The sequence below is a fragment of the Hypanus sabinus genome, chromosome 10, assembly GCF_030144855.1.
Source record: "Hypanus sabinus isolate sHypSab1 chromosome 10, sHypSab1.hap1, whole genome shotgun sequence".
NCBI classification, from domain to species: Eukaryota; Metazoa; Chordata; class Chondrichthyes; order Myliobatiformes; family Dasyatidae; genus Hypanus; species Hypanus sabinus.
The window spans coordinates 119,812,252-119,836,688 of NC_082715.1; the positions used below are offsets into that span (position 1 = coordinate 119,812,252).

The following is a 24,437-nucleotide window of genomic DNA, read 5'->3' on the forward strand; positions in this document are numbered from 1 at the left end:
CCCTGGCAATATCCTGGTGAATCTCTTCTACACCTTCTCCAATGCTACCGTATCCTACCTACAGTGTGGTGACCAAAAATACACAGGGCATTCCAGTGGAGGTCTGACTGGTGCTTTACTGAAGACAAATTTTGATATTTCTCCTTCTGAGGTCACATAAGGGCAAAGGGCTGAAAGTGGTCAAAGAGATGGCTTGTAATCAATGTCCCACAGAGAGATAGAAGAAGAAGTTGCAGAGTTTGAAGTCTGTCTCATATTACAACCCCAGTAGAAAGATGAAAAATCATAGGTTACAATTCAGAGAATGCAATCCTTGCAAGTTCACCCATGTTACTGTGGTTGACTCTTGCAGAACAGAATTGGGGGCTCAGTGTGGGCTGAGATCGATGACCTTCGAGCCTTCAGCATCTTGGACCTGGAAGATTTTGAGAAGATGTTCTCAGCTTACCAGAGACAGCAGGTAAATTCTTCATTCTCATCTGTAATAAACCTATTTTGTTCATGTAGAAGTGGTATTGTGAATTTTATTTAACTACAGAACTACAACTACAAAGAGGGGCTTAGCAATGGGGAGAGGTTAGGCAGACTAGGATGGACATCATTGGACTATATTAGAATGAGGGGCGATCATATGGAGATGTATAAAATGATTAAAAGCACAGATGAGGTGAAGACACACAGCATGTTTCCCAGGATTGGGGAATCAAGAGCCAGAGGACATTGGTTTAAGGTGTGATCGGAGAGATTTAATAAGAAATTAGGAAGAATTTTTTACCCAGAGGTTGGTCAGTATAAGGAATGAGCTGCCAGAGTAAGTGGTTGAGTCAGGTACATTAACGATGTTTGGATAGATACATGGATAGAAAAAGTCTAGAGGGATATGGGACAAATGTGGCTAACTGGGCGTAGTTTAGTCAGCATGGGACGGTTGGGCCACTGGGCCTGCTTCAGTGATGGATGACTCGGACTCTATAAGGAATGCCAGGTACAGATAACACATTTGCAAGGATATGTCTCTTGAGGGTTTCTGCTGACAGGAATCTCAGTAGCCAGAGCCACAGGGTTAGAAGAAGAATAAATCAGAGTTGAATTAAGGAGAGATTTTTAATGCAGTGAACTGTTTTGGTCTAAAATAGGAAAGGGTATTGGAAGCAGATTTAACAGTATCTTCTAAAACTGCATAAATTTTAAGGAGAATTAAATGTAACGTGAAAAAAACTTACTGGAAAGCTCTTTTACATGGCTGGCACACAGAGTATAGTAGCACTGTGTGAGAGTTACTGGAAAAACCTGGAACTCTGATCCAGAGGGAAGAGCTCAAATCCCAGCACAACAGCTGAAAAAATGTAAATGCAGAATCAGCGAAGATTTACAACATCGAAGAAGCACACTAACTCGTCAAATCAGCAGTGGGTCTGAGTATGAGGAATCCAGCCTTGTTCTCATTCCTTCTCCCCAAAGCCCTAGAAATTCCTTCCTTTCAAAAACTTGTCTGGTTCCCTTACAAGTGAATCTGTGTTTGCTGCTGCTTCTGGCAACATCCTTCCAACGCTAGCCAAACCCTGTACTAAAGCAAAAGGTACTTTTAAATGTTGGCTTATTCTTCTGCCAATCACCTTCATTCTTTGTGATAGAAACAGAAAATGTTGATCAGGGTATAGCCAATGTTCTGGGTTTGCACTGCTCCATCAGAACCGGAAACGAGAGAAGGGCATTTACAATAGAAGAGAAAGGGGGGAGCGACGTTTAGAATAAAGGAGCATTGGTGCTACAAATAGACAGGTAGTCGCAGACCCAAAATATTGACTTCCCTTTCTACTGATGCTGCCTGACTTGCTGAGCGTTTCCAGAGCTTTTGGATTTTATTTCAGGATTCCAGCATCTTCAATTTGTTTTTTTGATTTGCTCCTTCCTTCCGTGCCCCCTAGTTACTGGCTCTTCTGACAGCTGCAGAAGTTAATCATATCCTACCATTAGCCAGGGAGATCATGAAACCACTGCCATTAAAAGCCCAAACACTAGTACCCTTCACGGAAAGAAATGTGCCACCTTTATCCAGTGTAATGCGACTGACTCTTCTTTACTTCCTTCTCAGTCCAGGAATGCTAAGCCCCTTGGCCTTGCAAATGACATGAGTAGGTAAATTAAACAGAGAAGCACACGGCACCAATTGGCCTGTTAGCTGGTGCTTGAAGCTGGTTGATCTGCACATGACAGCTCTAAGTCCTTGTGGCTGAGTCATTTAGCTTTAGCCAGTGTGATACTGCTCAGAGTCATAGCTACTCCTTTCATTCTGACCGCTTTGGCTTCTGCTACTATGTCCATAACCTCCCTTCTTCTTCTCAGTTTGCCTTCCCCCCCCTCCCCCAGACATACAGCTCAGAAGACAGCCCCAGTGGCCTAACATCCATGTCACCAACATGCCTTCCTGAGCTAGCCCCATTTGATTGCATTTGGCCCATATCCCTTTCAACCCATCCTGCCTGTGACCCTGTCCATGCCTCTGTTTTTTCCCATGTTACGGGAAGCTAACTTGGGGAATATTCCCCTTGAGATGAGCTCACTCTGGATCAGCTCTAGACCAAGCGGGGGACCCTTTGGTTAATGGTAGGGGTCCATGGCATAAAGAGGTTGGAAACCCCTGGATCAAGATCATCCCTCATGTTTTTACTGTACATGTTCCAGAATGAAAATACTCATTCCACTCGTCAGGTCTTATATCTCATATCACAAACCTTGGGGAAAAGGAAGTGTTGGTTGATCCATAAGATTGGGGCGGTGTAGTAGAGTGGTGGTTAGCGCAGTGCTTTACTGGTGACCCGGGATCAATTCCAGAGCTGCCTGTAAGGAGTTTGCATGTTCTCCCCGTGCCGGGTGTGTTTCCTCTGCGTGCCCTGACCTCCTCTGACAGTCCGAGAACGTATGGGTTGGTAGGTTAATTGGTCATAGTAAATTGTCCCGTGATTAGGCTAGGGTTAAATCAGGGGATTGCTGGACAGACTGGTTCAAAGAGCCAGAAGGGCCTATTCCATGCTGTATCTCAATAAAGATTAGCTTGGTTTAAGAAGGCAATGTTTTATAGAGCTGTCGTATGATAGATAACATCTCCCTATTTTAGCTGAATGATGCTCAATACCTGGAAATTCATACTAGCTGCTAATCATCCTTATGATAAATGCTGTCCTAAACCTATGGAGTCTTGCAGCTTGTAAATGGGCCCTTTGACCCATCGAGTCTGAGCTGGCCTCATACATTAATCTGACAGTGATCCCTGTACCTCCCATTTCCCCGTCAGCTCCTCACAAATTCTACCAATCATCTCGGGTGTGGGTGGCACAGTAGAGTAGTGGCTGGTGTAACGCTATTGCAGTGCCAGTGACCTACGTTCAATTCTGACACTGTTTGTAAGGAATTTACACCTTCTCCCATGATCTCGTGGGTTTCTTCCAGGTGCTCCAGTTTCTTCGCACATTCCAAAGACATACCAGTTAGTAGGTTGATTTGGCTCATGCGTGTAATTTCACGGTGCGGGGGTGGTTGGCCCAGAAGAGCTTGTTACTATGCAGTATCTCAAAATAAAAGCAATTAGAGGTTTTCTAATGAGGAGCAATTAGTTAGATGAGGTTACTTCCTTCAGAGCAGAAAAGGCTCAGAAAAAGTTCAAGTGTATAAGATCACACAGGGCTGTCCAGAATTATAAGGATGGTAATTTAGAGAGTGATCAATAACAAAACAAGAAAATATGGGTAACACTCAACGAGGAAATCTGCAGATGCTGCAAATTCAAACACACACAAGATGCTGGTGGAACACAGCAGGCCAGGCAACAACTATCGATTTTTGTGTGTTGTATGGGTAACACTCACGAGGTCTTGTAGCATCTATGGAGACAAAAGCCGTTAACATTTCAGATCAGGACACCTCTAGAATTAGGAGTGAGAGAAAGCTACTTAGTTCTCAGGTGGGGGATGGACAGAGCAAAGGGAATTCCTCTGATGAGGTGAGACCAACTGATTAAATGTAGCAGTTGTTATCCAGTTAGAATTAAATTATGCTTCTTTGTCAATGTAATGTTCCACAAGGCTGTGGAACATGTGCAATGGTTCAGACTTGCTGTATTTATGCAGATATCTCTGTCCTATGAGAGGTATTCCTTAGTTCTCCCCATTCCATGCCGGCCTTCTCTGCTACTGAAAACTAACTTGCTTTTTAACTTTCCCAATTCTGATGAAGGCTCCCAGAACTGAAATGTTAACTGGTTCCTTTCCCGCACCTGCTGGGCATTTCCAGTGTTTGCTTCAGATTTTCAGCATTCTGCAGTTTACAAAAAATATTTTCAATAGGAAAGAGTTGGGAGGGCACATAGATTTGGGAAGAGAATCCAAATGATACGTGAGTCTGGAAAAGCGTTAGAGGCCACAATCGAATAGCATCACCCATCCACAAGATGATGGACTCTGAGTCTGGGCAGTAAGAGCTATTTTCCAGCCAGTACATGTTCGATAGACAACTTCAGTGCCTTAGTGTTTTATGCTTGTATAATATTACAGGAATAATCTCTCAAAAGCAAAACTTTGGAATCTAAAATAAAAACACAGAATGATGGAAACATTCAGTGGGTCAGGCAGCGTCTGTGGAGAGAGAAACAGATTTAATAATTCAGATCAGTGACCTTTTTGATGACCTGCTATCTACTTCCATAATCCCCTGCTTTTGATCCACTAACTAATTTAGCATGCTCCCTTATGTAGCATTGAAAAGATGTCAGCTGTGGGGAGAAAAGAGTTTCCTAAACCCAGGTTGATAGTTAAAATAACTGAGAGGAGATTTGTTCTGTGAAGGAGCAGTTGTTTAAGAGTTGATTTGGTCTGTCTTGCACCTTCAGACTGATACCGATCCATTAAAAGCACGTAGCGCGCGCGCGTGTGTGTGTGTGCGGTGCGCGCTTCAGATACCTTTGTGTATCTGAAGCAAAAGAAACACAGAGTGAACTGGTACTTGGTGGAAACTTGGAGTATTCAGGCACCTGTTAATCTAAATCTCTCATCGCAGTTAACATGATGTTTATCTTCGAGCGTGAAATGTATGCATTTATTTTATCAAACCCTGACATCTGCCTTGTCTTCTTCATTTTTGGCAGAATGAGCCCTTAGCGATTGCACAGGGCAACCGAGGAAGTGGAGAGACAAGGGTTAAGTATATTGCATCAGGCAGAAAGTGAGCCGTTGAGCAGCAAGCCCTAGGAGATTAAATCCACACGTACTGTTTGCAAGGCCCATTGAGTAGCACTCTGCTTTCAATCCAGTTCTGGCTGTCTCCACTTTACACCCATATAAGGCTGTGCCATGCCTCCTTCACACTGCCTTGCAGCCTGTCAGTCGCTCCAGCCCAGGTTGGAAAGGCTGCTTACAAGTGAAATGCAAACAAGTGTCTCGGGATAAGTCCTTCTGTAAATAGCCGAGCTCCAGACCAGGCAACAGCTCCACTGTATCTTTCAATCCAAAATCCTGGAGGAAAATTGTTAAATTAGTTTATTACAGTCACATGTACCAAGTTACAGTGAAAAACTTCTGTTGCATGCCATTATAGAGATCATTTTATTACAAAAGTGCATCGAGGTAGTACAGTGGAAAACAGTAACAGAATGCAGAATAAAATCCTACAGTTAAAGAAAGTGCAGTGCAGGTAGACGATAAGTTGCAAGGCTATTATGAAGGAGATTGTGAGGTTAGAGGAGATTTACAAGAACGTTGCCTGGATTGGAGAATGTGCCATATGAGAATAGGTTGAGTGAACTTGGCCTTTTCTCCTTAGAGTGACGGAGGATGAGAGGTGACCTGATAGAGGTGTATAAGATGATGAGAGGCATTGATTGTGTGGATAGTCAGAGGCTTTTTCCCAGGGCTGAAATGGTTAAAATGAGGGGGCATAGTTTTAAGATGCTTGGAAGTAGGTACAAGGGGGATGTCAGAGGTAATTTTTTCACACAGAGTGGTGGGTGCATGAAATACATGCCAGCGATGGTGGCAGAAGCAGATACAGTAGGGTTTTTTTAAGAGACTCAGATAGGTACCTGGAGCTTAGAGAAATAGAGGGCTATGTGCTAGGGAAGTTCTAGGCCGTCTCTAGAGTGGGTTACATGGTTGGCACAACATTGTGGACTGAAAGGCCTGCAATGTGCTGTAAATTTCTATGTTTACTGAACTAAGCTACACAGTTGCTTTTTACTGAATACTAACCCACTTTGGCATGTTTAATTTTTCTATATCCTCGGCGACCTCTCCTACTCAGGACCTGCTCACTAAAACTAACCTGCCTAAACAGGTGAGTGCGGCCTCCTTTCACTTTGTAGTGGGCCATCATCCACTGTGCCTTTGAGACGGTCGTCAGTCATCTGATGATTGGTCCGTCTGATGAAGCGTGTCTAACATTTCCTTTCTCCCTTCCATCGCAGAAAGAGCTTGGCTCAAACGAGGACCTCTGCCTCACCATGAGGAAGGTGAAGGAGCTGTCAGTGATTGATGGGCGGAGGGCGCAGAACTGTGTCATTCTGTTGTCAAAGTAAGTACAAAGGTGAAGCAGCGGAAAAGCAGAGAATTTATCAGCAGTCCGTCAGGCTGGTGTGCAGGGAGAGGGGTCAACATCTCAGGCAACGAACTACAGGGGCATTGTCAGCTGATCTCAATGATTTAGAAAGCAAATCAACTTCTTTACATGACTTCACTTCCAGAGAATTCATTCACGTGATGCAGTTTGGGTATTCTGCAGTTAGAAAAAAATACAGACTGTTCCCGGGTAATGAATGGGTTCTGTTTTTACTGACATCCATGAATCGATTTTATTGGTATGTCGGAGAATGCCCAAACATCCGTTGATATGGTAACTAACTTCACGGTGTGGTAATGAATGGCATCAACAACACCTAAGACTGATATGAAAGAATGATTACTGAAGTGGAGAAAAAGATAAAACCAGTTCTACCACTTGTGGGAGTAAATGTCTGTATGTACGGCAGACTTTTGAATTTATGAATATGTTAAGAGCTCATTCGTAGGGTGGGTGTCCACCAGTTGGACATTTATATACTGCATGAAAATGCCAGGTATCTCTTCTTTGTAGCTCCTTCCCCTTCCCACTCCTTCATTTTCTCTTTCTTTCTCGTTCTTTTTCCTTTCTCCTGTTATTCTTTATCTTTCTCTCCTTCACTTTCTCCCTTCCATTTTCCTTCTCCTTGCCTCTGCTCATTCTCTTTCATTTCCCTTATGTGTTCTTCCTCTGCTTTCTTTGTCTCTCTACTTCTTCTCTCTCTCTCTCTCTCTCTCTCTTGCTCTCAGTTTCTGCTTTAACAGAGAGGAAAATACCATTGCCTGAGAAGAAGACTCTTGTCTATCTGCCATATCTGAACTAATAACTTTATAAACTTCCATAACCTCATTCCTTGGCTTCCTAAATTCCAGCCTATCCAATCTCTTCTTACATCTACAACCCACTATTCCAGGCAACATCCCAGTGAATCTTTCTGCAGACTCTCTCTTAACTATCACATCCTGTAGTGTGGTGACCAGAACCGAACAGAAAACTTCCTTTCAAACGTCTGCGCTGACTTCCACAGCACTGTCCCATTCCCCCAACCCCTGATCTCTGTCTGAATGCCCAACTCATCTTCCCTCACTCTTCTGGCCCATAAATTTATCGGCACTAAGTAGGAGCTGATTGGACACACCCTAATGCTACAGGAGCTCAGTGGGTCAGTCAGTGGATAACGTTTTGGATCAAGACCCTTAATCAGAACTGTTCAGTAATTAAGTAGTAGATATGATTCTGGTCCAGATGAAGAGTCTCAACCAAAAATGTCAACTACCCATTTCCCTCCATAAATGCTCGCTAAGTTCCTCCAGCATCTTATGTGTTGCTTCAGTTTCCAATACCTTCAGCCTCTTGTATCTGCAGGAACTGGCCAGGCCTCAATTGGAGTATTGCGTGCCAATCTGGCCATGATGCTAAAGGAAGGATATAGTTGTGCTGGAGAGAGAGTGCAGAGGAGCTTCATCAGGATGTTGCCTAGAGTGAAGGACTTTAGTTATGGGGAGTGATTGGGGAGGTTGGACTTTTTCCCCAGAGACGAAGAGGCTAAAGCTTGTCTTGATAAAATATATAAAATGATGAAAGAGATAGATATGGCAGAATGTCTATCTCATGGTAGGGGTATGAAAATCAAGAGGACAGTGGAAAGAAGTAGAAGACAAAGGAGGTTTGGGGGTAATTTTTTGCTCAGGGAGTGGTTTATATCTGGACTCGAGAGAGCACAGGTGCTGGAAATTTTGAGCAACACACAATAAAACAAAATCCGGTCCATTGAAGGGTCTTGGCCTGAAACTTCAACTGTTTATTTCCCTCCAAAATCGCTGCCTGGCCTGCTGGGTTCTTCCAGCATTGTGTGTGTGTGTGTGTGTGTGTGTGTGTGTGTGTGTGTGTGTGTGTGTGTGTGTGTGTGTGTGTGTGTGTGTGTGTGTGTGTGTGTGTGTGTGTGTGTGTGTGTGTGTGTGTGTGTGTGTGTGTGTGTGTGTGTGTGTGTGTGTGTGTGTGTGTGTGTGTGTGTGTGTGTGTGTGTGTGTGTGTGTGTGTGTGTGTGTGTGTGTGTTATTCATGTCTAGAGTAGGGGTTCCTGATCTTTTTTATGGCATGGATCAATACCATTCAGCAAGTGCTCTGTGAACCCCTGATTGGGAACCTCTGCTCTAAGGGGTTGCCGCATATTGTGCTCTTGACTAAAGTGCCACCATATCTCAGGGCCAAGGAAAAGAACAAACTCACTGTTTCACTGATTTTCATGATACACCACCAAACTTCACGACCCACCAATATTACCCGAACTGTTTAGCTGAGCACCCATTTCAATGCCACCCGGTCCTAAATTGTACTGAATTTTCCTTTCCACATTCCGCAGTGTGGCAGTGTTTCTGAGGGAAAGGGCAAGCCGTTCACTGGCAGCAAGAGGGTCGCAGAAACAGAAAAAGTCATTGTCCTCTGACCTGAGTTGCATAAGTATTCAAGGGAAAGAGCAGAAGATGAGATTAACACCATAACCCTTCGAGGAAATGGGGCTGGGATGTTGCTGAATGGTTCGCCAGTAGATGGAGTCACTAACTATTGGCTTGGAGCCAATAAGACAAAATATGCTGGACAAGTTGGTATTTTCCATGGCTGAGAAGAGATTTGATGGTGTGTGCAATGATATCTACTTTAGATAGGGTAAGTTGAGAGAAGCTGTTCTCAGTGATAGATGGTTCAGTGTCCGAGAGCACGTAATTATAATTTTGGGTGAAATGCATGAACATGAAGGGAAATGCTTTTATTTACTTAGTGACTGGATCTGATCCGGAATTCATAGTCAGCAGGACTGGTGGAATCAGAGTCGAGCTCTGCCTTCAAATAGCCATCCTTGAGTCTCATGGAAAACCAGCTCGAGTCGCCACTTTCAAGAGGGGCAGCGGGTGGGCAGGTCAGAAAGGAAATGCAGTTGTGTGAGCAACAAATCCTTGGGAAGACAGGGGCAGGTATTACTAGCAGTGGTTATAAGCTTTCACAGAAAAAAATTAATGTATGCAGTCTATTATTCCTCATAGTTTGTTTAATGGTGCACTTCAGATGTTGGCTGTGTGATACAACACAGACACACAGCCATGCTGTAGATTTATGAGGGTGTTCTGTAGCCAATATAGAAAATGGTCTGTTTTCAAAAAAACAACCATAATTCATCAGTATCTTTATTTTCATTGCACACTGTGTAAACAGTAGAGATGGTGGGACGTTTAACCTAAAAAGCCCATTAAAAAATATTTGCTCTATACTTTAGCAATTCCTCAATTAATAGGGGAAACTCCCTTGCTGGATACTAAATTATATGGACCAGCATTGTTATAAATATACCCTTCTACTGTGCTGAGCTGGCTAATCTCAAAAGTGGTGCATTAACCCTTTTACCTGAAAATTCAGCGAGGCAGCAAGCAGGAGATAGGAAATTCAGGGTGAGCAGGATAGCCTGAATGGTCTCCCTCACTACCTCAGTTTTCTGCAGTAACTCAGAAATGTTCAACCAGTGTAAAGCAGAGCCCTATAGAAAGAAACACTGTAATGAATTGATCTTTATGAACAATATGTAGATTTGTTTTTTTCCATTTTACCTCGGTACGTAACAACAATAAACTAATCTTCACAAGTAGCAGAGAGAGGAATAAAGCACAAGTGTCTTTGACAGAGTCATGGTATCGTAAGATTGTTATGACATAGCATGTAAGCCAACACTTGGTAGACCCATCTTGCCAATTCCATTCTCCTGCTGTGACTCTGCTCCCCCACTCAGCAAATTGTTCTACCTTGTCCAATTGCCCTTCAAAATCTGAGTGTTTTTTTTTTCTCTAACATCTCCTGTATATCTTCAGCCTAAATTTTTAAACCTTTGTTCTAGATCTTTCTGGATCACCTATGGGAAAACTCAGATCAGCATTTTCTGCTCCAAGCCTTTTTTCCCCATAGTGACCCTTGGAGCTGAAGTCCACCAATTCCTGAAGCCATTCTGGACAGAACTGGTCTTCGCTGGAACCTTCACATCCTTCACAAATTGGACAGAGTGTCCCAGTGTTTTGTACAGCAGAACTTCATGTTCTTTATATTCTACGTGTTTATTTATGAATCCCAGGCTTCCATTTATTTTATTCTGTCAGTAAACTGTACCATTTAAAATGATAAATTTAAATCAGTCTTGAAGAAGGCGTTCAGCTGGAAATGCTGACTGTTTATTCATTTCCACAGATGCTGCCTGACCTGCTGAGTTCCTCCAGCATTTTGTGTTTATTGCTCTGCATTTCCAGCATCTACAGAATCTCTTGTGTTGTTGATAAATTGGTTTATTAATGTCACACATACTGTGAATGAGGCCTCCGTCAGTCAGGGTCGACCATGGATGTTGCGTCCTAGCTGTCTAGATACGCAAGCCTGGGCAGTACAATATGTAGAGCCAGCTGTTGCCCAGTAGCAAGCTCCCCATCTCCATGCATCTGATGAACCCACAGGAACGGCAGAGACCAATACAGTTTGGTTCCAGCGGTGTTGCGGGAGTTGCCAGTCAGCATTGAACTCAATGTAGGACTGCCTTAGGTACTCCAGCTCAGATTCTTCCCTCTGGGTTTAACCCTGAAGCCTTCCCCATGAGTGGGTATAGCCACAAGGCAGCAGGTGTTTGAGATCAGAGGACTCCTTCTCCTAGATGAGCTGCCAACCACAACCGATGAGCAACCCATCTAAAACCCAAAGCGACTGGTTTTAAGGCACCAGTAATCTGGTTTTGCCTCTTCTACTGTCAGTAGAAACGTTCCACCAGGCTTAGTAGCTAAGCCACATAAGAAGGCCAGGAGCTGGACTTGATTGTCAGAGGCTATTTGAGGTGCATGCCATTGGGAGCATTTACAAACATTTCTAATAAGTAGTGGGAGCCTGTCCCAATTACCACCCCCAGCTGCAACAACCTTACAAAACCAACTACATGTACAAGTGTAGGAAAACTCTATATGCAAGCCATTTGTACTGATTATTTGATTACACCTGAGGTAGTACAAAGGAAAATAATGATAATAAAATGCAGAATAAGGTGTTGCAGATACAAAGAAGTTGCAGTGCAGGTAGATAACAAGGTGTAAAGTCACGATGAGGAAGGTTGTAAAGTTAAGAATCCTGCTCGTTTCCTAGGGGATGTTCAATAGTCTCATAAAATGGGACAGTAACAGTCCTTGAGCCTCATGGTACGTGCTTCCAGGATTTTGTATTTTCTGCCCGATTGGTTGGGGGGTGGGGGTGAGAGAGAGAATCTCTGGTGGGGGGGGGGGCTCTTGAAACATTGAGGCAGCAAGAAGTACAGTAAGTCCAATGGAGGAGAAGCTGGTTTCTGTGATGTGCTGAACTGTATTCATAACTCTTCGCTGTTTGTTGAAGTCTTGGGCAGAGTAGATGTCACACCCAGCTGTGACACATTGAGATCCGATGCTTTCTACGGTGCATCAGTAAACATTTGTAAGCATCAAAAGGAACAAGTCAAATTTCTTTAGCTTCCTGAGGAAGTAGGATTTAAGCACATATACACCCTGGATCCCCTGTCCCTGCACACTCTATTGAAATATGCCTTGTAGTCCATGTTATCTCTGTTTGTATTGCATGTGGCAGAAAATATGGGGTTTAAGTACAACATCAACCTTGAGCACAGAAATCTGCTACAGCACTGAGCTCTTGACTGATATATAAAATAAAATTGACTGCATTTTGAAAATGAATGGGTGCTGATCCATGGGCTCCTTTATACTATACTGAGCTGAGATTTCAGATGTAGCCTGGTTTTCCATGTCTATCAACACCAAAAATGGATTACACCAAAGATTCAAAGGGCATATGTACAAAATTAATGAAGTTTAGGGGAGACATCAGGGGTAAGTTTTTTACACAGAGGGTTGTGAGTGCCTGGAATGACCTGCCAGCGATGGTGGTGGAGGCTAAAACATTAGGGGTATTTAAGAGCCTCTTGGACAGGCACATGGATGAAAGAAAAATGGAGTGTTATAGGGTAGTGTGGGTTTAGTACTTTTTTTAAGGATTATATGGTCAGCACAATATGGAGGGCTGAAAGGCCTGTACTGTGCTGTAGTGTTCTATGGTTCTATTCTGTGTAGATTGTTCTGCTCAAGCATTTGTCGTGAAGATTTAGCACCGAGGGTTAGACATTCGTGTTAGATAAATGTATAATACAGGAGAGGATGCAGAAATTTGGTCCCACTAATTAGAACTTAGAACATAAAATATTCATATTCATGTGCCTATCTAAAAATCTCTTGATCACTTTCATCTTATCTGCTTCCAATATCACTCCTGTCAGTGTACTGATTGTGGTAACTAAGCAACACTACAAACAGTGTGCAATTAGACCTGCACGGTGCACAGCCGGTGGAGCTGCTGCCTCAAAGTTCCAAAGATCTGAGTTCAATCCTGATCTCAGATGCTGTCCCTGTGGAGTTTGCAGGTTCTCCCTGTGACTGCATTGTTTTCCTCCGGGTCTTCCTATTTCCTCCCACATCTCAAAAAAAAATCGATTGACACTGTAAATTGCCTCTTGTTTGTCGGTGAGTGGTAAAATCAAGGGAGAGTTGATGGGAGTTGTCCAAGAATGGGAAGATTATTGAGGGAATGGGATTGTTCTGTGGGAACATGAACATGAATGGGAGGGCCCTATAGAAAGAAGACATCCTTGTTTCCATTCTAAATGTTCTTTTCTACTCTTAGGTTGAAGCTGTCCAATAAAGAAATCAAGAAAGCAATCTTGCAAATGGATGAACAGGAGGACTTGCCCAAGGACATGCTGGAACAGGTAAGAACACTGCCCCCTAGTGATATTCCACGACCGGAATAAAATAGGGATGGACTATCACAAGGTTGGGCATCACATAGAAATTGCCAATCTGCTGCCTAGGGCAAGTGAAGGGATCAAACTAGATGGCTCCGTAATTGCCAAAATAGATCTTGGTGCTCAGAGACGGATGAGGAAAAATGGGCCATTCCATAACCCCTCTCTCACTGGAGAGAGGAGGAAATGATTTGGTTCATTTCAGATCGATTTAAAACGTATGTCATTATTAATTCCAGGCAGACGCCTCTGGACTCTCCATTGAGTCAGAGTTCAACCTTGTCATAGGAACAGGAGCATCCATTTGGCCTTATGAGTCTGCTGTAACATTCAATATTGCCATGACTGGTCCTCTTTTGCTACCACATTCCTGTTCTTACAACACTCCTTGATGTCTTTTGTGTCTAGAGATCAGTCTGCTCTGTCAGCTGACAGCAAGGAGTTGACCACTGGGTCCAAACCAGAGCCAATTCCAACTCCCATTTGCTCTCTGCAATGAGACAACAGCCAGAGAGTCGAGCCCAATGGGCACTTTGTCTACTCATATGAAAGGCAAATCTTTGGCATCCAGCCTTATAAATACATGTGATCATGCCAGTCCATGCCAACACTGAGATCCAGCCCAGTATATTCTCCTGTTTCTACTGGCTTGTACCAATATTTATGGGATCTTGCCCAATAAATAGTCTTAGCATTACTGGCTGCCAGCAAGACAGTAGCCAGAGGAGCCATTTGAATAGCTGGCCCAGGTCTTACCAACTCGCTGCAAGTCTAGCGCCAAAGTGTCCTGCCAATTATCATGGCTCCCCTGAACCAGTAGCCACATGCCTAACCCTTGGCATAATTACAGCAGATATTAACACGATATCTCAACAGGAGTTGAGGCTATTGCTTCCCCTATATCCATACAGCTTTCATCTGAGCAAGGAGAATGAGCACATTGTTAAACCCGATCCAAATAATCCCTGTCCTGTCGACCATGTCAAACCACATCATCAGACAGGCTTTCCCGGAAACATAATTCTTCCAACAAGTTGACATCACTGCATTTAATTGGAGGTATTTGGAACATCTTCATGAATGTTGCAGCGAGCTCAATCCATGATGATGTGAAGTGCCGGGATTTCATATTATGTACCGGACTTTAGATAATTAATAATTTAGTAACTGGCTTGTTATACACACATGTACCAAGGTACAATGAAAAGCTTTTGCATGTGATCATTCTGCACATACTATAAGTACATCAGGATAACGCAAAAGGTAAACAGCATGTAGAATATAGTATCAGAATTACCAAAAAGGTAACAACTAAAATGCAAGAGTTTATTTTTAGAGTGGAAGAAATTCATTTAGCAGTCATAATTATGGTTTGGTGTGGTGGGGTGGAGATACATCTCTGGCAAAGGAGGTGTAAGATGCTTCTTCACTCTGTTAGATCACCCCCATCCTAATCAGGGTCACGTGAAGCTAAGGGAGCAGGTGGTGGATGGTCATATAAGCACCTGGTTTATTTATTATTTATATAATCAGTCCTGGTTATGCGACCACTGATTCCAGGCAGACAATCTCTGAAGACTATTGATTATGGGTGGGCTCACCCATCTTCTAACGACACTACCCAGAAGAAGGCAGTGGCAAACCACTTCTGTAGAAAGACTTGACTAGAACAATCATGGTCATGAGAACATAATTGCTTACGACTGTGTCATATGACACAGAACATGATGATGATATAATAAAGGTGGCTTGTGGAGCCCTGGTATGATTCTTCTTTACTAAAGAAACCAAATTTGCGTGGCTGATGATAGAAAGTTAACCAGCTTCAATATGGGAGGTGGGGAGCTAACTGCTTCAGGTGCTATATCAATTAGACTACTGATGGTGAGGTCAAAGAGGTCTGTTCTACAGCCTTTTGAAATAAATCACTGTAACCATTTCCTTCACAGCTCCTCAAATTCATCCCAGAGAAGAGTGATATTGACCTGCTAGAGGAACACCGGCATGAGATCGAGCGCATGGCAAGGGCTGACCGCTTCCTCTACGAAATGAGCAGGTTGGTTACATCATTCAATGAGGCACTGTCAGTCCTAAAAGTCCACCTGCAGGGGGCAGTATATCAGGAGTTCATGGAATGCCTCCAGGAATGGAAGAGTTTAACTTTGCAGTCAGACTAGAAAAGCTGGGGTTGTTTAGGAGGAAAGAAATTTGAGAAGTAGATCTGATATGTATTCTGTTTAAGGGTTTGATTGCTCTGGAGATTCACCAGGATGTTGTCCACAATGGAATTTTTCATTTGGAGGAGAGACTGATAGGATGTGATTGTTTCTCTTGGAGCAGAGGAGGCTGAGGGGTAACCTGATAGAGGTGTGTATAATTATGAGGGGCATAGATGGTGTAGATGACAGTAAGCCTTCCCCTTTAGCAGAGGCCACAATCAGAATCAGGTTTAATATCACTGGTTTAGGTTGTGAAGTTGTTAACTTAGCAAAAACTTATTATGCAACACATAATAAACAGAGAAAATAACTAAATAAACCTGTGTGTGTGTGTGTGTGTGCGCTTCAAATAATTATATTAAAAATAGTAGTGCAAAGACAGAAATAATCATTTTAATAAGTGAGTTAGTGTTCATGGGTTCAATGTCCATCCATTTAGAAATCGGATGGCAGAGGGGAAGAGGGGTGTCTATACTAAAAAAGTTAGGAGTAAAAGGCTCAGAGAGTATCAAAGGAGGAACATTTTCTGACTGAGAGTAGCTGGAACCTGGAATGTGTGACCTGAAGAGATGATGTGGGCAGATACTTTTAACACAGTTAATTGGTACCTGAATGAGCTCTTGAACTGCCAAGGCTACAAACCAAGTGCTAGTAATTGAGAGTAATATGGATAGTCAACCATCTAGCTGGGCTGTAGGGCCTGTTTGTATATTGTATAGTTGTATGATTCTGTAGTTGAGTAAATGGAGGGGAAATGTTCGCATTAGTGAACGATGCAAGGTGCTAGAGGACATGGGAATATATACCTAAGATGTTGTGGAAGAGATGCAAGTGAGATGTGAGGAAGAACAATATTGTGCAGAGGATTCCTGTCATCTCAACATCACTTGCCTGTGGAGTCAGCAAGGTGTGCAGGCTGTAGAGTTGCCATCTCATACTCCAGGGACATGGGTTTGACATTGGAAGCTTCTTATGTGGAGTTTGCTGTTTCTCCCTGTGGATCTCTCCTATGTTCTCCAGCTTCTCCATTGTAAATTACTCCGTGTCCTCTGACATTGTGGATCTCTCCTGTCTTCTCCAGCTTCTCCATTGTAAATTACTCCCCGTCCTCTGTCATTGTGGAACTCTCCAGTCTTCTCCAGCTTCTCCATTGTAAATTACTCCCCGTCCTCTGTCATTGTGCATCTCTCCTGTGTACTCCAGCTTCTCCATTGTAAATTACTCCCCGTCCTCTGTCATTGTGGATCTCTCCTGTGTACTCCAGCTTCTCCATGGTAAATTACTCCCCGTCCTCTGTCACTGTGGATCTCTCCTGTGTTCTCCAGCTTCTCCATCGTAAATTACTCCCCGTCCTCTGTCATTGTGCATCTCTCCTGTGTACTCCAGCTTCTCCATTGTAAATTACTCCCCGTCCTCTGTCACTGTGGATCTCTCCTGTGTACTCCAGCTTCTCCATTGTAAATTACCCCCCCGTCCTCTGTCATTGTGCATCTCTCCTGTGTACTCCAGCTTCTCCATTGTAAATTAGTCCCCGTCCTCTGTCACTGTGCATCTCTCCTGTGTACTCCAGCTTCTCCATTGTAAATTACTCCCCGTCCTCTGTCACTGTGCATCTCTCCAGTCTTCTCCAGCTTCTCCATTGTAAATTACTCCCCGTCCTCTGTCATTGTGCATCTCTCCTGTGTACTCCAGCTTCTCCATTGTAAATTACTCCCCGTCCTCTGTCATTGTGCATCTCTCCTGTGTACTCCAGCTTCTCCATTGTAAATTACTCCCCGTCCTCTGTCATTGTGGATCTCTCCTGTGTACTCCAGCTTCTCCATCGTAAATTACTCCCCGTCCTCTGTCATTCTGCATCTCTCCTGTGTACTCCAGCTTCTCCATCGTAAATTACTCCCCGTCCTCTGTCATTGTGCATCTCTCCTGTGTACTCCAGCTTCTCCGTTGTAAATTACCCCCCGTCCTCTGTCATTGCGGATCTCTCCTGTGTACTCCAGCTTCTCCATTGTAAATTACTCCCCGTCCTCTGTCATTGTGGATCTCTCCTGTGTACTCCAGCTTCTCCATCGTAAATTACTCCCCGTCCTCTGTCATTGTGCATCTCTCCTGTGTACTCCAGCTTCTCCATTGTAAATTACTCCCCGTCCTCTGTCACTGTGGATCTCTCCTGTGTTCTCCAGCTTCTCCATCGTAAATTACTCCCCGTCCTCTGTCATTGTGCATCTCTCCTGTGTACTCCAGCTTCTCCATTGTAAATTACTCCCCGTCCTCTGTCACTGTGGATCTCTCCTGTGTACTCCAGCTTCTCCATTGTAAATTACCCCCCCGTCCTCTGTCATTGTGCATCTCTCCTGTGTACTCCAGCTTCTCCATTGTAAATTAGTCCCCGTCCTCTGTCACTGTGCATCTCTCCTGTGTACTCCAGCTTCTCCATTGTAAATTACTCCCCGTCCTCTGTCACTGTGCATCTCTCCAGTCTTCTCCAGCTTCTCCATTGTAAATTACTCCCCGTCCTCTGTCATTGTGCATCTCTCCTGTGTACTCCAGCTTCTCCATTGTAAATTACTCCCCGTCCTCTGTCATTGTGCATCTCTCCTGTGTACTCCAGCTTCTCCATTGTAAATTACTCCCCGTCCTCTGTCATTGTGGATCTCTCCTGTGTACTCCAGCTTCTCCATCGTAAATTACTCCCCGTCCTCTGTCATTCTGCATCTCTCCTGTGTACTCCAGCTTCTCCATCGTAAATTACTCCCCGTCCTCTGTCATTGTGCATCTCTCCTGTGTACTCCAGCTTCTCCGTTGTAAATTACCCCCCGTCCTCTGTCATTGCGGATCTCTCCTGTGTACTCCAGCATCTCCATTGTAAATTACTCCCCGTCCTCTGTCATTGTGGATCTCTCCTGTGTACTCCAGCTTCTCCATCGTAAATTACTCCCCGTCCTCTGTCACTGTGCATCTCTCCAGTCTTCTCCAGCTTCTCCATTGTAAATTACTCCCCGTCCTCTGTCATTGTGCATCTCTCCTGTGTACTCCAGCTTCTCCATTGTAAATTACTCCCCGTCCTCTGTCACTGTGGATCTCTCCTGTGTACTCCAGCTTCTCCATTGTAAATTACCCCCCCGTCCTCTGTCATTGTGCATCTCTCCTGTGTACTCCAGCTTCTCCATTGTAAATTAGTCCCCGTCCTCTGTCACTGTGCATCTCTCCTGTGTACTCCAGCTTCTCCATTGTAAATTACTCCCCGTCCTCTGTCACTGTGCATCTCTCCAGTCTTCTCCAGCTTCTCCATTGTAAATTACTCCCCGTCCTCTGTCATTGTGCATCTCTCCTGTGTACTCCAGCTTCTCCATTGTAAATTACTCCCCGTCCTCTGTCATTGTGCATCTCTCCTGTGTACTCCAGCTTCTCCATTGTAAATTACTCCCCGTCCTCTGTCATTGTGGATCTCTCCTGTGTACTCCAGCTTCTCCATCGTAAATTACTCCCCGTCCTCTGTCATTCTGCATCTCTCCTGTGTACTCCAGCTTCTCCATCGTAAATTACTCCCCGTCCTCTGTCATTGTGCATCTCTCCTGTGTACTCCAGCTTCTCCGTTGTAAATTACCCCCCGTCCTCTGTCATTGCGGATCTCTCCTGTGTACTCCAGCATCTCCATTGTAAATTACTCCCCGTCCTCTGTCATTGTGGATCTCTCCTGTGTACTCCAGCTTCTCCATCGTAAATTACTCCCCGTCCTCTGTCATTGTGCATCTCTCCTGTGTACTCCAGCTTCTCCATTGTAAATTACTCCCCGTCCTCTGTCACTGTGGATCTCTCCTGTGTTCTCCAGCTTCTCCATCGTAAATTACTCCCCGTCCTCTGTCATTGTGCATCTCTCCTGTGTACTCCAGCTTCTCCATTGTAAATTACTCCCCGTCCTCTGTCACTGTGGATCTCTCCTGTGTACTCCAGCTTCTCCATTGTAAATTACCCCCCCGTCCTCTGTCATTGTGCATCTCTCCTGTGTACTCCAGCTTCTCCATTGTAAATTAGTCCCCGTCCTCTGTCACTGTGCATCTCTCCTGTGTACTCCAGCTTCTCCATTGTAAATTACTCCCCGTCCTCTGTCACTGTGCATCTCTCCAGTCTTCTCCAGCTTCTCCATTGTAAATTACTCCCCGTCCTCTGTCATTGTGCATCTCTCCTGTGTACTCCAGCTTCTCCATTGTAAATTACTCCCCGTCCTCTGTCATTGTGCATCTCTCCTGTGTACTCCAGCTTCTCCATTGTAAATTACTCCCCGTCCTCTGTCATTGTGGATCTCTCCTGTGTACTCCAGCTTCTCCATCGTAAATTACTCCCCGTCCTCTGTCATTCTGCATCTCTCCTGTGTACTCCAGCTTCTCCATCGTAAATTACTCCCCGTCCTCTGTCATTGTGCATCTCTCCTGTGTACTCCAGCTTCTCCATTGTAAATTACTCCCCGTCCTCTGTCATTGTGCATCTCTCCTGTGTACTCCAGCTTCTCCATCATAAATTACTCCCCGTCCTCTGTCATTGTGCATCTCTCCTGTGTACTCCAGCTTCTCCGTTGTAAATTACCCCCCGTCCTCTGTCATTGCGGATCTCTCCTGTGTACTCCAGCTTCTCCATTGTAAATTACTCCCCGTCCTCTGTCATTGTGGATCTCTCCTGTGTACTCCAGCTTCTCCATCGTAAATTACTCCCCGTCCTCTGTCATTGTGCATCTCTCCTGTGTACTCCAGCTTCTCCATTGTAAATTACTCCCCGTCCTCTGTCACTGTGGATCTCTCCTGTGTACTCCAGCTTCTCCATTGTAAATTACTCCCCGTCCTCTGTCACTGTGGATCTCTCCTGTGTACTCCAGCTTCTCCATTGTAAATTACTCCCCGTCCTCTGTCACTGTGGATCTCTCCTGTGTTCTCCAGCTTCTCCATCGTAAATTACTCCCCGTCCTCTGTCACTGTGGATCTCTCCTGTGTACTCCAGCTTCTCCATTGTAAATTAGTCCCCGTCCTCTGTCACTGTGCATCTCTCCTGTGTACTCCAGCTTCTCCATTGTAAATTACTCCCCGTCCTCTGTCACTGTGCATCTCTCCAGTCTTCTCCAGCTTCTCCATTGTAAATTACTCCCCGTCCTCTGTCATTGTGCATCTCTCCTGTGTACTCCAGCTTCTCCGTTGTAAATTACTCCCCGTCCTCTGTCATTGTGGATCTCTCCTGTGCTCTCCAGCTTCTCCATTGTAAATTACTCCCCGTCCTCTGTCATTGTGCATCTCTCCTGTGTTCTCCAGCTTCTCCATTATAAATTACCCCCCGTCCTCTGACATTGTGCATCTCTCCAGTCTTCTCCAGCTTCTCCATTGTAAATTACCCCCCGTCCTCTGTCATTGTGGATCTCTCCTGTGTACTCCAGCTTCTCCATCGTAAATTACTCCCCGTCCTCTGTCACTGTGGATCTCTCCTGTGTTCTCCAGCTTCTCCATCGTAAATTACTCCCCGTCCTCTGTCATTGTGGATCTCTCCTGTGTACTCCAGCTTCTCCATTGTAAATTACTCCCCGTCCTCTGTCATTGTGCATCTCTCCTGTGTACTCCAGCTTCTCCATTGTAAATTACTCCCCGTCTTCTGTCACTGTGCATCTCTCCTGTGTACTCCAGCTTCTCCATTGTAAATTACTCCCCGTCCTCTGTCACTGTGCATCTCTCCAGTCTTCTCCAGCTTCTCCATTGTAAATTACTCCCCGTTCTCTGTCATTGTGCATCTCTCCTGTGTACTCCAGCTTCTCCGTTGTAAATTACTCCCCGTCCTCTGTCATTGTGGATCTCTCCTGTGCTCTCCAGCTTCTCCATTGTAAATTACTCCCCGTCCTCTGTCATTGTGCATCTCTCCTGTGTACTCCAGCTTCTCCATTATAAATTACCCCCCGTCCTCTGACATTGTGGATCTCTCCAGTCTTCTCCAGCTTCTCCATCGTAAATTACTCCCCGTCCTCTGTCATTGTGCATCTCTCCTGTGTACTCCAGCTTCTCCATGGTAAATTACTCCCCGTCCTCTGTCATTGTGCATCTCTCCTGTGTACTCCAGCTTCTCCATTGTAAATTACTCCCCGTCCTCTGTCACTGTGGATCTCTCCTGTGTTCTCCAGCTTCTCCATCGTAAATTACTCCCCGTCCTCTGTCATTGTGCATCTCTCCTGTGTACTCCAGCTTCTCCATTATAAATTACTCCCCGTCCTCTGTCACTGTGCATCTCTCCTGTGTACTCCAGCTTCTCCATTGTAAATTACCCCCCGTCCTCTGTCACTGTGGATCTCTCCAGTCTTCTCCAGCTTCTCCATTGTAAATTACCCCCCGTCCTCTGTCACTGTGGATCTCTCCTGTGTACTCCAGCTTCTCCATTGTAAATTACTCCCCGTCCTCTCACTGTGGATCTCTCCTGTGTACTCCAGCTTCTCCATTGTAAATTACCCCCCTGTCGTCTGTCATTGTAATTTAGTTCTCAATGTAGGGAATTGGCAAAGAAAACAAGGGGGAGTTGATTGGCATGTGATAGAGCAGAGCTCCTGGGGTGAGAATGGCCTGTGACATAGTAAATAAGGAGTAGGCCGTCAATCTGTGCATTTAAAGAAGACTAGGGTGGTCATTCGATGGAAAGTAATTTGTAGGTCTGCTACAAATGAGTTGGCAAATGGAACTGAATTGTTTTGTTTACTAGCACCATAACGCAAGATAAAATAGTAGATAACAGAAGAAACAGATTGCAGTGGAAGTACTCAGCAGAACAGGCAGTATCTGGGGAGCAAATACTTCAGGTCAGTAAACTTTTCTACAGAACTTGAGGGGTTTAGCTTGTCCAGTTTAATGTGAAAAGATCTAAAATATGAACTCTTGCTCTCTCTATGGATAAAGCTGGTCTGCTGAATATTTCCAGCGTTACATTTTTCTCCAAGGAGCTGGCTCGGAGCGATTGGATTTCTTTACCTTGACGTTTCTATGATTTTATAAATAATAGAGATAAGAAGGAGGAGGAGTTGGAGAGTCTCACTGAATAGTGATGCAGGATTTTAAATATGGGCCAAGAGAGTATACTCTACTGTACAGTAGAGTCTATTCTGGCTCCCAGCACAAAATTCCCATAGTCATAGAGTCTGAACATAAATATAGAAGCTTTTCCTGCCTGCTACCTTTCTTCAGTCCAATGTTTGATGCTGCTGCAAGCAAGTTTTCATTGGACCTGTACCTCACTGCATTTGTGCACATGACAATAAATTCAACTTGACCAAAGTTATGAGGTCACACAGCCTGAAACAGGTCCTAAAGCATACACCATCCACTCTGACCATCATTCATCCACCTGCACCAATCCCGTTTCTCTTCTCGCAACTCTTGGGGGTCTGAGTCACAAAGGGAGGTTTTATTCCCTGGAGCACAGGACATTGAGAGATGACCTGGTAGACGTAGAGTAAATAAAATTATGAGAGGTATAGACAGAGTGGTCATTTTCCCAGGAAAGCATGGTGCTAACAACAGGAGAAGGTAGGTTTAAGATCAGAGGCAAGAGATTTAGAAGGGACATCGGGGCAGCTTCTTAATGCAGACTGTGGTGGATATTTGGAATGTGCTGCCAGAAATACTGCTTGAGGCAGCCACATTAGCGACATTTAAAAACTAGCTGGATAATTCCATAGATAGTAGAGATTTTGAGGATTGTGGCCCAATGCAGACAGATGGGACTAGCTTTCTGGGTAACACAATCAACTGGGATGAGTTGGGCCCACTTTCTTGCTGTAAGATTCTCTGACTCAGTGATTTCTCACCTCCTACCCTTTGTGCCTGCTGGTTACCAGCATCTGCAGTGAGGGAAGTTCGACCTCTCTGTTCACCACATGTACTTAGCAAAATTGTGATCCCACTGCCAATGAACCCAAACCATTTCATTTTATCACCAGAGGCCCCCACCAGCACAGATCTGAACATAGAATAGTGCAGAGCAGTACAAGCCCTTTGGCCCACAATGTTGTGCCGACCCTTAAACCCTGCCTCCCATATATCCCCCCCCCACACCTTAAATTCCTCCATATACCTGTCTAGTAGTCTCTTAAATTTCACTAGTGTATCTGCCTCCACTACTGACTCAGGCAATTCATTCCACGCACCAACCACTCTCTGAGTAAAAAAACCTTCCTCTAATATCCCCCTTGAACTTCCCACCCCTTACCTTAAAGCCACGTCCTCTTGTATTGAGCAGTGGTGCCCTGGGAAAGAGGCGCTGGCTGTCCACTCTGTCTATTCCTTTTAACTCCTCTGATTCTTCTGATCTGGTTCTGTCCTTCAACCCACAGAATTGACCATTACCAGCAGCGACTGCAGGCTTTATTCTTCAAGAAGAAGTTCGCAGAACGACTCGCAGAGGCAAAGCCAAAGATCGAAGGTGAGGCTGTCGAGAGGTCAGAGTGAATAGTTGGGCAGTGAAACATTTTTCCATGCATTTGCATCCTTCTAGCCAAATGCAAAGGTTCAGTCAGCCGTAGATCCTCACTTGCTGCTCGTTTCCCTGGATTAGTCAATGTAGGTACATTTTTTAACAAGCAGTAAAATAGTACTCTCCTTCTTAAAAGGGCTATGTCACGTGGGGGTATCACAATGCTGCATGAGAGATCTTACCTCATGGTTACAGCAAGCCGGGTTCGATCCAAACATCCGGTGCTTGTGCTTGAAGTTTGCACGCTGTCCCTGTGACTGTGTGGGTTTCCCCAGGGTGCTTGAGTCTAC

General features: G+C 44.5%; 1 protein-coding gene and 1 long non-coding RNA gene across 5 annotated transcripts in view; one reads left to right on the forward strand and one right to left on the reverse strand.

Moving 5' to 3' along the window:
• The window catches only part of daam2 (dishevelled associated activator of morphogenesis 2), a 310,900-nt gene that overhangs the window by 229,037 nt on the left and 57,426 nt on the right, over positions 1-24,437 (forward strand). The window contains exons 15-21 of one of the 4 annotated variants that reach the window (XM_059982795.1): positions 353-460; positions 5,141-5,191; positions 6,292-6,324; positions 6,455-6,561; positions 13,324-13,408; positions 15,394-15,500; positions 24,008-24,096. In XM_059982795.1, coding sequence (XP_059838778.1) covers positions 353-460; positions 5,141-5,191; positions 6,292-6,324; positions 6,455-6,561; positions 13,324-13,408; positions 15,394-15,500; positions 24,008-24,096 — 580 coding nt within the window. The remainder of the gene's footprint in view (positions 1-352; positions 461-5,140; positions 5,192-6,291; positions 6,325-6,454; positions 6,562-13,323; positions 13,409-15,393; positions 15,501-24,007; positions 24,097-24,437) is intronic. The other 3 variants (XM_059982796.1, XM_059982797.1, XM_059982798.1) reach the window with 3 other exon arrangements.
• LOC132401038 (uncharacterized) lies at positions 275-24,014 on the reverse strand. Its single transcript, XR_009514462.1, has 4 exons — positions 23,884-24,014; positions 5,264-5,507; positions 1,224-1,336; positions 275-415 (listed from the first exon to the last, which is right to left on the reverse strand). It is a non-coding gene; the product is annotated as an uncharacterized LOC132401038 (long non-coding RNA).